Consider the following 13,073-nt stretch of genomic DNA (forward strand, 5'->3'; position numbering starts at 1 on the left):
ATTTTGTAAACGTTTCAGGACACTGCCAGTCTGACATCTGTTCTTTAACTATTTTCTAGACCCTTTGCCGTTTAAGCTGAAAGTGCCCCAGTGCATTTGCAAATGGAATTGATCGATCTGCAGTGTAATTCCCATTTAAAGGACAAATTCTTTTACGAAGGTTTTCCTCGGGAAGAGTTTCCCCATCTCCACAATGAGGCTGCAAAAGTTATATCAATGTTTGGATCGACATACGTGTGCGAAAGGTTTTTTTAGATTATGAAACTAAATAAGTCACGATTACGTGGCAATCTGAGGGAGGAAAATACGAGAAACTGTCTACGTTTATCCATGTGCCGGATATGAACTTTATTATGTCTACAGCGAACCAAAAATAATTAAATTAATGGTGATAATTCTGTTGTATTTGTCATATGTTTTGTTGAGAATTATAGTTATTGCAAATTCTGTGCAGTAGTTCCAGATAATAAAATTTGCTTGTTTCACATTAGTTGGAATCACTTATTCCACATCATACTGCATGCTGTAGACTACTTTTACATCCGTTTCTATATCTCAGCTTAAATGATGTAAGAATTTTACGAGTGACGATGTGAGAGGCACGATATTGTTGGTGAAATGCAGTTTCAAACCCAGCGTTATTGTTATTTTTCTGTAGGTGTACCAACAGCCAACAAAGATTCAGTATTGCTCAACACTTTGTGTTGTACAGAGCTTAATATTATCAAATGTCGTAATATGAAACTAAGCCACATGCTAGCAGGGCGGTATTCTTTACGCGAATGCACTGTCGCATGGGGCGTGTTCGTAGTTACACGCATGTGTGCACAGTCAGCTGGTGTGGTGGTGGGGGACATGTGACGTCAGAAGGGAGCGATCTGCACTCGTGTGAAAGCTCGGCACGCGTGCATGCACACGTGCCGCGTTCTTGGCCGTCCCTGATTGTAAAGTGTTCCATCCATGTACAGATGCAGCTGTCCTTTGCAGATGGTAATCGCTGCTTTATAATTTGGAATCACTGGAAATGATTGAATATCTGCAAGAGATCTTTTTTCTTCTACTGTGCTTTTAATTGTTGCACTAAGTTCTCAACAGATTTTCCAACATTTGAAAGCTGTGAAGTCTGTCTTTTTGTTAGGATATTAAATTCCTTTTTAGAGCAGATTGAAAGTCATGAACTGTAAATTTAGGAGTTCCTTTTACACTGTGTGAATATATTTTCCATCCTCCTTTTCGCTCCGGGCATTGCACCAACAATGGCGAAGTTAAGAATAGATTTTTATTTTGTTTTTACTTTTTATAATTTTTTCATTTTCGATGTTTTTTTCTGATAGCACCACTGTATTTGTTCTGTGTTGTGATTAGTAATTATTTTTTGTGTGTTAGTTTTAAAACAGGGTACAACCCACAGTGGCACGTTGCAAGTTTTACATTCAAACCTGCTTTCTCGGCGCATTTGCTGTTTCTAGAAAACAGTGCATTTATGTGTTACCATGCGTCTCTTGGAATGCTCACTTATTATGTTTGGAAAATTCCTTCCCCACAAACTTTAGAGGTTATCATCAGAACACCTACCCCTGCCAGCCAGCTTTTCTGTGCTCTGATGCCTATGTTTCAGTAAGTTCCTTTACCAGTAACAGATGAAACTCTATCAACATTTTACAATGTGTTAATTACCTGTGTAGGACACAAGCATTTACAACACACACAGATCGAGAATGTGAAAAGAAAACTTCTTGTACCACTCCATTGTTTTCCCTATACATCTTACAGAGCTAAGCAACTTATCAGAACAGTCAACTGCTCCCATGTTCAAGTTATAATTTACAATGCTTTGTGATTTCTTAATTTTCTCTCAGTATTTCTATCAGTCTTTCCCACGTCGACCATTTTTGTGGTGTTACATGTGTTCGTCACCCACACTTCCCTTTTGTCGCTTTTTAGCAAACATTGTATTAGTACATATAAATTCTATATCTCCTCTTTTCAGTTTCTTCTTAAGTTTCAGCATGTTTGGTGTCTGTTCTTGCAGACAGTACCACATGCATTCTTCCACGACTATGGAGCCAGAAAAATAAGTCTGGGCTTCAGCACCAATGTCCACATTCTAAATAGGGCTTTATAAGTGTTCCCACTGTGTTACCACTTTTCCCCAAATTGTGGAATTCAGTTTCTGTTGAGGTCACTGAATGAACAATGAAATCTAAGACCTTGCCAGTCTTACAATCGTGTAACACAAATGTTTTTATTCCGAATCTACTCCATTTCAATGGAATGAATTGTCTGAATGATGAGCGTCCTTTGAATAATAACAAACTTTCATCAATGCAGAGTTTCTGATGTGGATTCAATGCACAACGGAAAGCTGTACAAAATTTCCTGACAATATCCCTAATTTTTAATAATCTGTCCCTCCAATATTAGTAGAGTAGTCACTGAAATGTAACATTCTCATAAGTAATGAAAAGCGATCTCTTGACATACGTTCACTAAAAACTGGAGTATTTAGGAAAACATATCTGGTCCAGTATTCGCTAATTTTCAGTTTCTTAATGCGAGGCATCAGAAGACACACACCCATCAAACAAAACATTTCTTCACATTCAGTATCTTTCTACTTTGATATTCGAGAATGCACGGATTCTGGATTATTCTCCTTGGTGAATAAATAAAACCAATTTTTTTGTCAGCTATATGGTTCAATAGTTCTTCTATAAGGAATAACATGAAAACTGACAGAACACTTGGCTCATTCCTTATTTGACACACGACCCAATAGTAGGTCATCAAATAATGATTAACTGGCTGAAAACCATTTTCTTTCCAATCAAATTTATCGGTAAGATGCGATTTCTTCATAGGAATTTCACAATCACCTAATTCTTCAGATTCAAAACAACTAATGTCTTTTGTTAAATATAAGCACTGACACCCCTGTCGACTTTGATGGTTTATTACTACAGCTCTCCGATTCTGTGGAACAGCCATCACTTTCACCAAAATGATGTAGTTAGTCCTCACTGTCACTCCTTTTAAGAATCTCCATGATTTCTTCCCCAGGGCACCCACATCGTCTTGCCGTTTTCTCAGTAAGATACAGGACTACAAGAAGACTGATGTACATACTGATGAACCTAAACCAGGGATGGGCAAACGTTGCACGCGGCTCATGAGCGCACAGCGCTGCACATGCTGCTCACGTGCAATCGTCAACCGGGGCAGTGGCGACAGCCGGCAGGTTGCAGCGGTGTCGTACTAGGCTAAGCTGCAGACGATGATGCGAAGTGACCACTACGTAGTGAACGTTGTATTTCAAGAACGAGAAAATGCAGAGTGAATCAAGGAAACAGAGAAGTGGAGAATTGCTATCTTTTAAAAAGGAATGGGAGAATCACGTTTTCTTGGTGCAAAAACGTGAAAATTCGAAATGTTTAATATGTGGCAGTATCCTCACTGGTCAGCGGAAGTTTCGTATTGAACGCCATTATAATAAATTTCACAAGGATGAGTACAATTTATTGTAGGATTCTGAGCAGATAGGGAAACTGACAGAGCTTAAGAGCAATCTGACAATACTAGATGAATCTGACGTAAGTTGCTTTTGTTATGAGAGATCTGCAACTTTCTTTCGTCATGACTCTCATCTAACTGATTTAACATTTTACAGAGCACTGTCTTCAATTTTTCAGGAGGACAACAATGATAGTATAGCAGTACGTGCAAGTTATAAGACTGCACTTAATATAGCGAGAGCTGGAAAACCATTTGCTGAATGTGCGTTTATATAGGTGGACATCAGTGACGCTGCCGATTTACTTTGTCCACTGAATGCAAATCAGTCTCGAGCTATCACTCTTTCTCGGCGGACTGTATGTCGTTGTTTGTGTGTCATGGCAGGTGGCGTTTACCGTCAACTAAGGAAAGCAGTGCAGGATTTTATTTCATTTTCCACCGCACTTGAGTCCACAGATATTTCAGACATTGCGCAATCAGTGATTTATGTCTACAGTGTGGACACTGCTCTGCACATAACAGAGGCTGTGTTAGATATGATATCTTTAAAAAGCATGACCACCGGCAGGGACATCCTAAAAGGCGTTGAAAAAGCTGTCTATTCAGCCAGCTTAAACTGGGAACGTTTGGTGTCAGTGACAACAGAGAGAGCACCTGCAATGAAAGGGGAACAAATGGTATTTGCTGGATTACTAAGAAAAAAGCTACAGCATACAGAAGAATCACTGTACAGCATCCACTGCATTTTGCACCAAGAAGTACTCTGTGCAAAAGCAGAAAAATATGCAAGTGGTTATTCGGGCAGTTAATTATTTGAGATCCCATGGGCTTACACATACACAGTTTCACACATATTTAGCTGAAATTGGGGAAGAGTACAGTGACATACCATACCACAGTGAAGTCCGCTGGCTTGGCTGCGGTAATGTACTCAAAAGATTTTTTGAGCTGAGAACGCCAATAAATCATTTTTTAAAGGACAAAGGAAGGTACGACCCCAAGTTAGAAGATCCAGAGTGGGTTGCCGAACTTGCATTTTTAGTGGACATTACTGGACACATGAATGCATTGAACACAAGTTTGCAAAGAGAAAATCAGCTAATTTGTGAAATGGCTGAAAAGGTGCAAGCTTGAACTGTGGGAACGACAGCTCTCGTCGGGAAACACAGTGCATTTCCCTACTCTGTCTACTGCGTGTGAGAGCAGAATTGCAAAGAATATGTTTCCGCACTTGGTGCACCAAAAGAGGAACTTCTCAAGCGTTTTGGGCGTATGTCATATTTATCCCAAGCTTTTGAATGGTTCTCGAGACCATTTACTGTTTCTGTAGATGATATTCATACCAATTTGCAAATGGAATTAATAGATCTACAGTGTAATTCTCGTCAGAGACAAGTTCCTTTTGGCAAGATGTGTAATAGACTTTTATCACGACTTTCCACAGCAAGAGTTTCCTCATCTCCATTGTGAAGCCATGAAGATAATGTCAATGTTTGGCTCGACATATGTTTGTGAGAGATTTTTTCCTGTTATGAAAATTAATAAGTCTGAGTTAAGAGCAAACATAAGTGATGAAAATTTACATAACTGTTTGCGTTTGTATGTAGAAATTTTGTTCCAGACATTAAACGTATTGTAAACTCCACATGTGATAATTAAATAAAACATATCGTAGGTACTAGGTACTCTTTCAAGCCATGATTTCTTTCAAGCACTCCTACTAACTTTATTCCTTCTTTCAATAAAGCAAGCTAGTAAACAAAACGCATTACCGAGGAAGGAGCGGAGAGACAGTATGGTGGGGAGGGAAGAGAAGCGGGTGGCCAGCTTGCCCGTGTGTATGCTGAACACCTGTTAACTGCACACGTGCAAGTGCACCGCACAGGTGCAGGATTCCTGCCCGCCCCAGATCTAAACTCACAACAGACAGAGAATCAGATAACAAGCTAGCAGCCAGATCTGCAAAAGGCTACTGAGACACGGTGTGGGAAGTCCATTGGGGACCTCTCTCTTCATCAGCACTCGTGTAGCAGTACATCTATACTCGTCACCAGCTCTCAGGGGCTGGCAAACAGGTGTAACTTAGCTCATCAACAGCACTCAGCGGAATTGCAGCAGCTGCAACTAAACTTGTTATCAGCTAGGGAGCAGCAGGCAGCACGACGAGTAAACTCATTAACAGCAGTCAAAGGATAAATGTTTTATACAATTTTGAGACACTTTTCCACAAAAGTATTACACCTTTCAAATAAGCAGGAAAGAAATTCCTCACAAAACTGACAAAGCTAGCAATGAAAACAAGAATAATTTTCCAAAAAATAAACAATTGTTTTATAGAATGGTTTTACTATGAGCACACTTTTCAAGCAGCCATCATTTCACAAGACTTTTTGACAGCAATTTCGCATTTTGCCTAGAAACAATCCCCATGCAGTAACTTTCATGAAATCATAATGCCTAAAACTAGCATACTACATAACTCACAAAAAGGGCATGAAATGTAATAAATTTATATCAAACACACATACTGCCTCCATTGTTTCTACATAACTGATCAAATGCAATAGTGCAAACTCACACTTATGTTACAATAACTTCAGAAATACACTGAACCTCAGTAGTCCGGCACACTTCCAGCTTTAAGTGGTTCAATCTGAAATGTCGCCTACAATAATGAAATTTTCTCTGCAACAATGTTGTCAGTTAATGCAATGTTCAACATTACTGTACACTTTGAAATGGTGGCTTTTCTTACGGATAATTATCATACTTTCTAAAGAGAAATACATTAAGCAAGACTTCAAGCAGAAACTCGAAATTAGATATAAACTGAACTAAGGTTCCTCACAGAAAACCATTGTCCCTGTCAACGATATTGGATGAGCAACTATTTATGATCAAACTTCAGCAGAAAAGAGGTAATCATAAGCTCACAGGTAAGTTACGATGAAACTAATGAAGAAAAGGATATACGAAGAGAGAACATATGATACCTCAAACTGCTCAAGCTGAAGCTGGAGACGTTTTCCATGAGTACATTATGCAACAATCAGAAACAGGGCAGGACCTATGAAATGCTTGGAAAGACGTGTGTGATAAAGCATACTACCAATGCGTATCATCATGGTGACAATTAAAACTTTGGGACACGTTTCATAGTGAATGTCGAGTGATACTAATGTGCATGTACACATCCAAGGACTAAGTTTTCTGTAAAAATGAATCTATCTTTTGATACTCGACTGTCCAGCACTTCTACAAATCCAGCACCCATATGTGCGAGGAATGGCTGATTTAGCAAGAGTCTAGTGTACTTTTGTTGGAAATGATCTCAATATGATCATTATAAAAAATCTCGTCACAATCTACTACAATCACATATCACAATTTCCGCAACTACTGTTGCTCTGAACACTTAAGTGACTGCTACAATGCACTACATCCACACAAGTACCTCAGTACCACTAAATTTCTCTCGTAATAGCACCAGTGGTTTCTGCAAAGAGCATTCTTTCACTTTCACACAGAAATCACTGCACTTTGAGGGTAGTTTCCTGTGATTTATTTCTATGAGGAACAGTCTTCTCATTTATAACTGAATAACTTTTGTTGTAAACAATCTTGTTTACCTTTCCAAACAACTGTGAAAATTACTGTTTCAAAGGAAGTGGTATGGAACCGAGACTTCATGAAATGTTAAACACCCCCTACTGCTGTTAAATGACTTCTACATTTCATTACAAGAGACTGTAGAAAACATTACATGTCATCAAAACATTCAATGAAACCACAGTTCAACACTTCTGCACACTAAAAACAAGTCTCGAAGCAGTCCCTTCTGCGTGTTGTGATTTTCAGTCTGAAGCAGCTCTCCATGCTAGCCTACCACTGCAAGCCTCTTCATCTGCACATACCTGTTGAAACCCACATCTATTCAAATCCGTTTGCTGTAGTCATCTCCCTCTATAATTTTTACCTTCCACACTTTCCTCCATTTACCAGCCTCAAGATGTGTCCTATCAAACTATTCCTTCTACTAGAGGAATATAATCTAAGATGTTAGGGACACACACACACACACACACACACACACACACACACACACACACACACACAGAGAGAGAGAGAGAGAGAGAGAGAGAGAGAGAGAGAGAGAGAGAATTCAATGAAAGGTAAGCATAATGTTACCATTTCTGTACTCACAATTTAAAGAATGTTGTCCCAAGTTGTAATAACAAAACATGTGGTAAACCATGCTCATGTACAAGTAGAACTCCTTCAACACTTCTTCGCATTCCAATCTTTTCAAATTCATCCCTCATCCTTTGAAACCTTGCAGGCACTGATGGATCCTTCTCAAATAAAGGCTCCTTAGTTCCAAAGGTGTAGTTGGTGAGTGGGTACCTAATAAAAATAACGTTTAAAATACATTTGTATCAAAGAAAAAAACGTTTTACTGCATACCTCAGTTACATTACATCAGCAACACTAGCGCCATAAATAATCCTGACCATCTGCAACTAGTTAACAGTTAAAGGAATATATTATGTCAGATTACCGAACACGTAATGTGTACAATAATACAAGATGCATGACGTCTTTATTCTTATACTTTTAAGACTACTACTTTCATGCGCCCTCTCCAGATATATCAACCGTTCAAAACTGTGAGATGGAAAGTGCCGGTGATGAAAATGTCTGATTCTTTCTGTTACGGCGAATTCTAGAGACACCAATGCTTCCAAACATGATACGAAGCTTCCTGAAGTTTATAAAAGTCTTGTGTTCATTTATAAGTTTCTTTACCCTCTCTATCAATGAATTTAACTTGCGGCTGTTATCATCGTTATGCACCGCAAAGCATGTCGCCATCAACATTCCTATACTTACGTAAAAGTTAGAAACCTCTCAAACTTTGTTTATAAAATTTCTACAAACAATTCAACACATTCGATATTGGTATTTTAACCACTTTTCAATTAAAAAAGCACTGTGTTTACTGTTTTAACCTCCAGAAATCCATCGGCAATTATGCCGAAACGTCCCCCAAGATGTCGATATTAAATGAGGAATTCAAAATACGTGCCGTACCGGTTCATTTATTACGCAAAATTACTATACCCGTTACACAAAACACACCGTGCAAGGAATTATTTCAGTAACAACAAAAGTGATACGGATGCGTAGTAAGTAAACAGCATTTCTTTCCAAATAAATATAACCTAACGAGTCAGATGCAAATAAGACTTCGCTTACATTTTAATGTCGCGAGAAAGGGTTCTTTTCTCGTGCAACATAATTAGTGATTCTTCAGGCATTAAAGACCAGCCACAAATACTTTAGCAACGCCCTACACACCAAGCTTTCAACTTTGTCGCTCACTTTACTAACGCACAGGGTTCCCACACCGCCTAACTAACAAAACACGTCCACCATGCCAGCCCCTGCGCCTACGAATCGGTGGCCCTCGCTTTACAGGAAAAGAAGTACTCTACTACTCACAGATTAATTGTCCTGTTGATAGTAATCGACTGATTTGCGACATATTTGGCATCGAAAGTTGCATTTTGACTTCCTCTTCGCGGCCAACCGCTACCTTTAATCTGATTTGCAGTCATTGCAACAACAATCTTAACAAAGATGTGAAAACTACTTTATTTCTTAGGTATGGACAAGATGGACGACGTGCATGACGCCACTTCTTGTTGGCTGTTTGTAGTGTGGCTACCAGAAACGCTGCTTTCGATTGGCTCAACAAGCCAGCTGGTGGTGGACGCCATTGCATCGTTGAAAACGTGAAATCGCGTGAGTATACTAGGACGAGGGGAATTTGAAGCAGCTGATAAGAAATACCACATTCCTATTGTTATAATAGTGAGCACTGCGTTACCCAACGTATTAAAATCTCATTTGTATGCGCATTGACACACTGCACCACAACTGAATGGAATGACAATGATTACAGATTGTGTCTATTAGCTGCAAACTTTCACCAAATACATGTACTTTCGCCTCGAATCGCGTTTTTGTTTACAGAAAAGTTGACCTGTGATTAGAATGAATTGTTGGCAGAATTTTTTTTCAGCACCTAAGTAATGCATTGACATTACTTAATCATAATTATAGTAAAGGGCAGTGATTGCCAGTACTCAGTAATACAAATCTGATTGGATTTGTGAGAAGAAAAACATTGCCGCACTTTAGGGAAAGTACACGTACTAAGAGACGCCCAAGCCTTCCTTCAGTTAGCAAATGGAAGGCGTACATTCTCGCAATTGTGTGCCCAAATAACGATCCGAATTCTAAAATTAGGCCTATCGTTTTTTTTTATGTTTGATGTGGCAGCCACTCATTGATACGTAAGAATACAATGCACATTCCTGTAATTGGTCAAAATCGTGCTGCCAGTTTCGTGATTAAAGCTCATGATATCTAGCGCAGTCCCATTATCCTTTTGCTATGCAGAAACTCTCATATCTAGAAGATAATTAGATGATTAGATTTACTTCATTCCAATTGATCCGTAGTGAGGAGGCCCTCCAGGATGTGGAACATGTCAGAAAAACAACAGTACATGACAAATATTTACAACTAAAACAACTAAGCTAATGTACCATTTCACAGGTCCCAAGTGGAATGATTGTCATTTTTTAATGAACACTATATGAAAGAGTCATTTTACATATACTAATGCACGGAATTTAAAATAAAAAAGTTTTTTATTTATTTATAAGGTAATAAACATGTAATACAACTACTATAATACTTATTTACAATGAACACATTACTGCACTGAAATGGTGCAGAAGTTAGATTGTTCTCTCTCTCTCTCTCTCTCTCTCTCTCTCTCTCTCTCTCTCACACACACACACACACACACACACACACACACACACACACACACACACATTTACAATGAACGCATTACTGCACTGAAATTGTGCAGAAGATATATATATATATATATACATATATATATATATATATATAAAAAGAGGGAAACATTCCACATGGGAAAAATATATCTAAAAACAAAGATGATGTGACTTACCAAACGAAAGTGCTGGCAGGTTGATAGACACACAAACAAACACAAAAATTTTGTGTGTATGTTTGTGTTTGTGTGTCTATCAATCTGCCAGCACTTTCGTTTGGTAATTCACATCATCTTTATATATGACTTTAAATCCTTGTGAAGATTATTCTTATTTCTAGTATTGATTCCACGAATTGAGCTTTTGGTTTGAAAAAGTGATATATTTTTAATGACAAATTTCATTAAGGAATTTTTAATGACAAATTTCATTAAGGAATAAATATATTGGGAAGCAGTAGTTAGTATACCTAGTTCCCTAAACAGGCTTCTGCAGGATGTTCTTGCGTTCACACCACATATAACTCTTACTGTACATTTTTGTGCCCGGAAAACTTTAGCTTTGCTTGATGAATTACCCCAAAAAATAATCCCATATGACATTATGGAATGAAAGTAAGCATAGTATGCCAGCTGTTTCATTTTTATATCCCCTATGTCTGACAAAATTCGCATTGCAAACAGAGATTTGTTAAGACGCTTCAGCAGTTCTGTGGTGTGCTCCTCCCAGTTGAATTTATTATCAAGCTGTAATCCCAAGAATTTAACACTGTCCACTTCTTCTATCTTCTTGTCATCGTACATTAGACATATACTCGTGGGACACCCTTTACAAGTTCCGAACTGCATGTAGTGTGTTTTTTCAAAGTTTAGTGACAAAGAATTGGCTAGGAACCAGTGATTAATGTCCACAAATATTTTATTAGCTGTGCTTTCTACGACTACACTTGATTTGCTATTTATTGCAATGTTTGTATCATCGGCAAACAAAACGAACTTGGCACCTGGTAATGTTACTGATGAAAGGTCATTGATATGGAAATATGGAAGTGTCCGATACCGCCTGTCTGCTTTGACCCATGACGTCACAAATATGGCGGAAACGACCATAAACCACGATTCCAGTATGGCGCATATAAAGTCGGTACGTATACATTATGACGAAAATCCTCGAAAAACAAACACACACACTTTCCACAAAAAGCCTAATGACACTAACGGGACAAGCACGGGAAATGTGGTGTTTTTGGGTGGGGGCAAACTAAATATAAACAAATTTAGTCACCCACCCCCATACAAAACCACACAAAACGACGAAAAAACCGACATCACAAAACTCCCCAAATACCACTAAACACAATATCATCTGGAATCGGACACTTCCCTTGACCTATATAGCTCAACAGCAGCTCCCGATCCCATAAATTAGGATCAAACACTTCCCTTGGCCTATATAGCTCAAAAACATCTCCCGATACCAATATCAATATACACAGCCACACATTGGGATCGAACACTTCCCTTGACCTGCGCACTGTTAATTTTATCCGTCATACCCATTCCTGAACAAAAACAACAACCGATTAATTTTACTAAAATTACCACACGATGTGCAGCGAACAACACTAAATTAACCTTCACACAAAATCGTTAGCTCACTGAAACGAATTCCACTACAAACACAGCCGACACTCGTACAGTTCTGGATAATGAGCAAAAGCAAGCTGAGCCAATTACACCACACAAACAAAAACCCTGAACGTACCACCAGAGAGCACAACAAACCACAACACGACGACATATACAAACATGCCACACTCACAAACCAAACTCCGCGCCGTCATGACGTCACACACGACAACACCCATACGTCACGGGTCAAAGCCGACGCGTGGGATCGGATGCTTCTGTCGACCCATTGATATACACAAGAAAAAGTAAGGGGCCCAAAATGGAACCTTGTTGGACCCCACATGTAATTAGATCCCAGTTGGATGATGCCTGATAGCTTGATACACGTCTCTTTCCTAATAACACCCTTCGTTTCCTGCCAGAGATATAAGATTTGAACCATTTTGCAGCTTTTCCTGTTACACTATAATATTCTAATTTACTTAAAAGGATATTTTGATTTACACAGTCAAATGCCTTTGACAGATCACAAAATATACCAGTAGCCTGCAATTTTTTGTCTAATGAATTAAGCACATTTTCACTGTAAGTGTAGATAGCCTTCTCAATATCAGAACCTTTTATAAATCCAAACAGTGACTTTGACAGTATGTTATTTGAGATAAGATGGTTATAAAGCTGACTGTACATTACTTTTTCGAAAATTTTTGAGAATGCTGGCAACAGTGAAATTGGACGGAAATTTGATGCTATTTCTGTATCTCCCTTCTTAAACAGTGGCTTAACTTCAGCATATTTCAGCCATTCGGGAGATGTTCCACTGATAAATGACTGGTTACAGATTTTGAATGTAGCATTAGCTATCACCAAATACATTGGTGACATAAGACTGGAAGAAGATCATACATGTGAGTTTTGAGAGACTTTCAATGTTGAAGAAAACAAAGAACAATCATATTACCCTACCACCAAAAAGTTTTCAACAAGATTGAAGATACTGTTAGGTGAGCGATGTATGAGAGTCATTGGTTGTGGTGCTCTCCATAGATCAAAC

The 13,073-nt window shown here is 38.6% G+C and overlaps 2 protein-coding genes across 3 annotated transcripts in view; one reads left to right on the forward strand and one right to left on the reverse strand.

Annotated features, from left to right (window-relative positions):
* Window positions 1-9,227, reverse strand: part of LOC126474770 (cleavage and polyadenylation specificity factor subunit 5) — a 110,875-nt gene extending 101,648 nt beyond the window's left edge. The window contains exons 1-2 of one of the 2 annotated variants that reach the window (XM_050102249.1): window positions 9,016-9,227; window positions 7,717-7,917 (exon numbers count right to left, since the gene is read on the reverse strand). In XM_050102249.1, coding sequence (XP_049958206.1) covers window positions 7,717-7,917; window positions 9,016-9,131 — 317 coding nt within the window. In that variant the 5' untranslated portion in view covers window positions 9,132-9,227. Of the gene's footprint in view, window positions 1-7,716; window positions 7,918-8,769; window positions 8,985-9,015 lie in introns of those variants that run through there. The other variant, XM_050102256.1, reaches the window with a different exon arrangement.
* The window catches only part of LOC126474759 (protein BANP-like), a 197,184-nt gene continuing 193,293 nt past the window's right edge, over window positions 9,183-13,073 (forward strand). Inside the window, exon 1 of the mRNA XM_050102239.1 lies at window positions 9,183-9,318. The gene's annotated coding sequence lies outside the window, so the exon portion shown is untranslated. The remainder of the gene's footprint in view (window positions 9,319-13,073) is intronic.

Source organism: Schistocerca serialis, chromosome 1 (assembly GCF_023864345.2).
Source record: "Schistocerca serialis cubense isolate TAMUIC-IGC-003099 chromosome 1, iqSchSeri2.2, whole genome shotgun sequence".
NCBI classification, from domain to species: Eukaryota; Metazoa; Arthropoda; class Insecta; order Orthoptera; family Acrididae; genus Schistocerca; species Schistocerca serialis.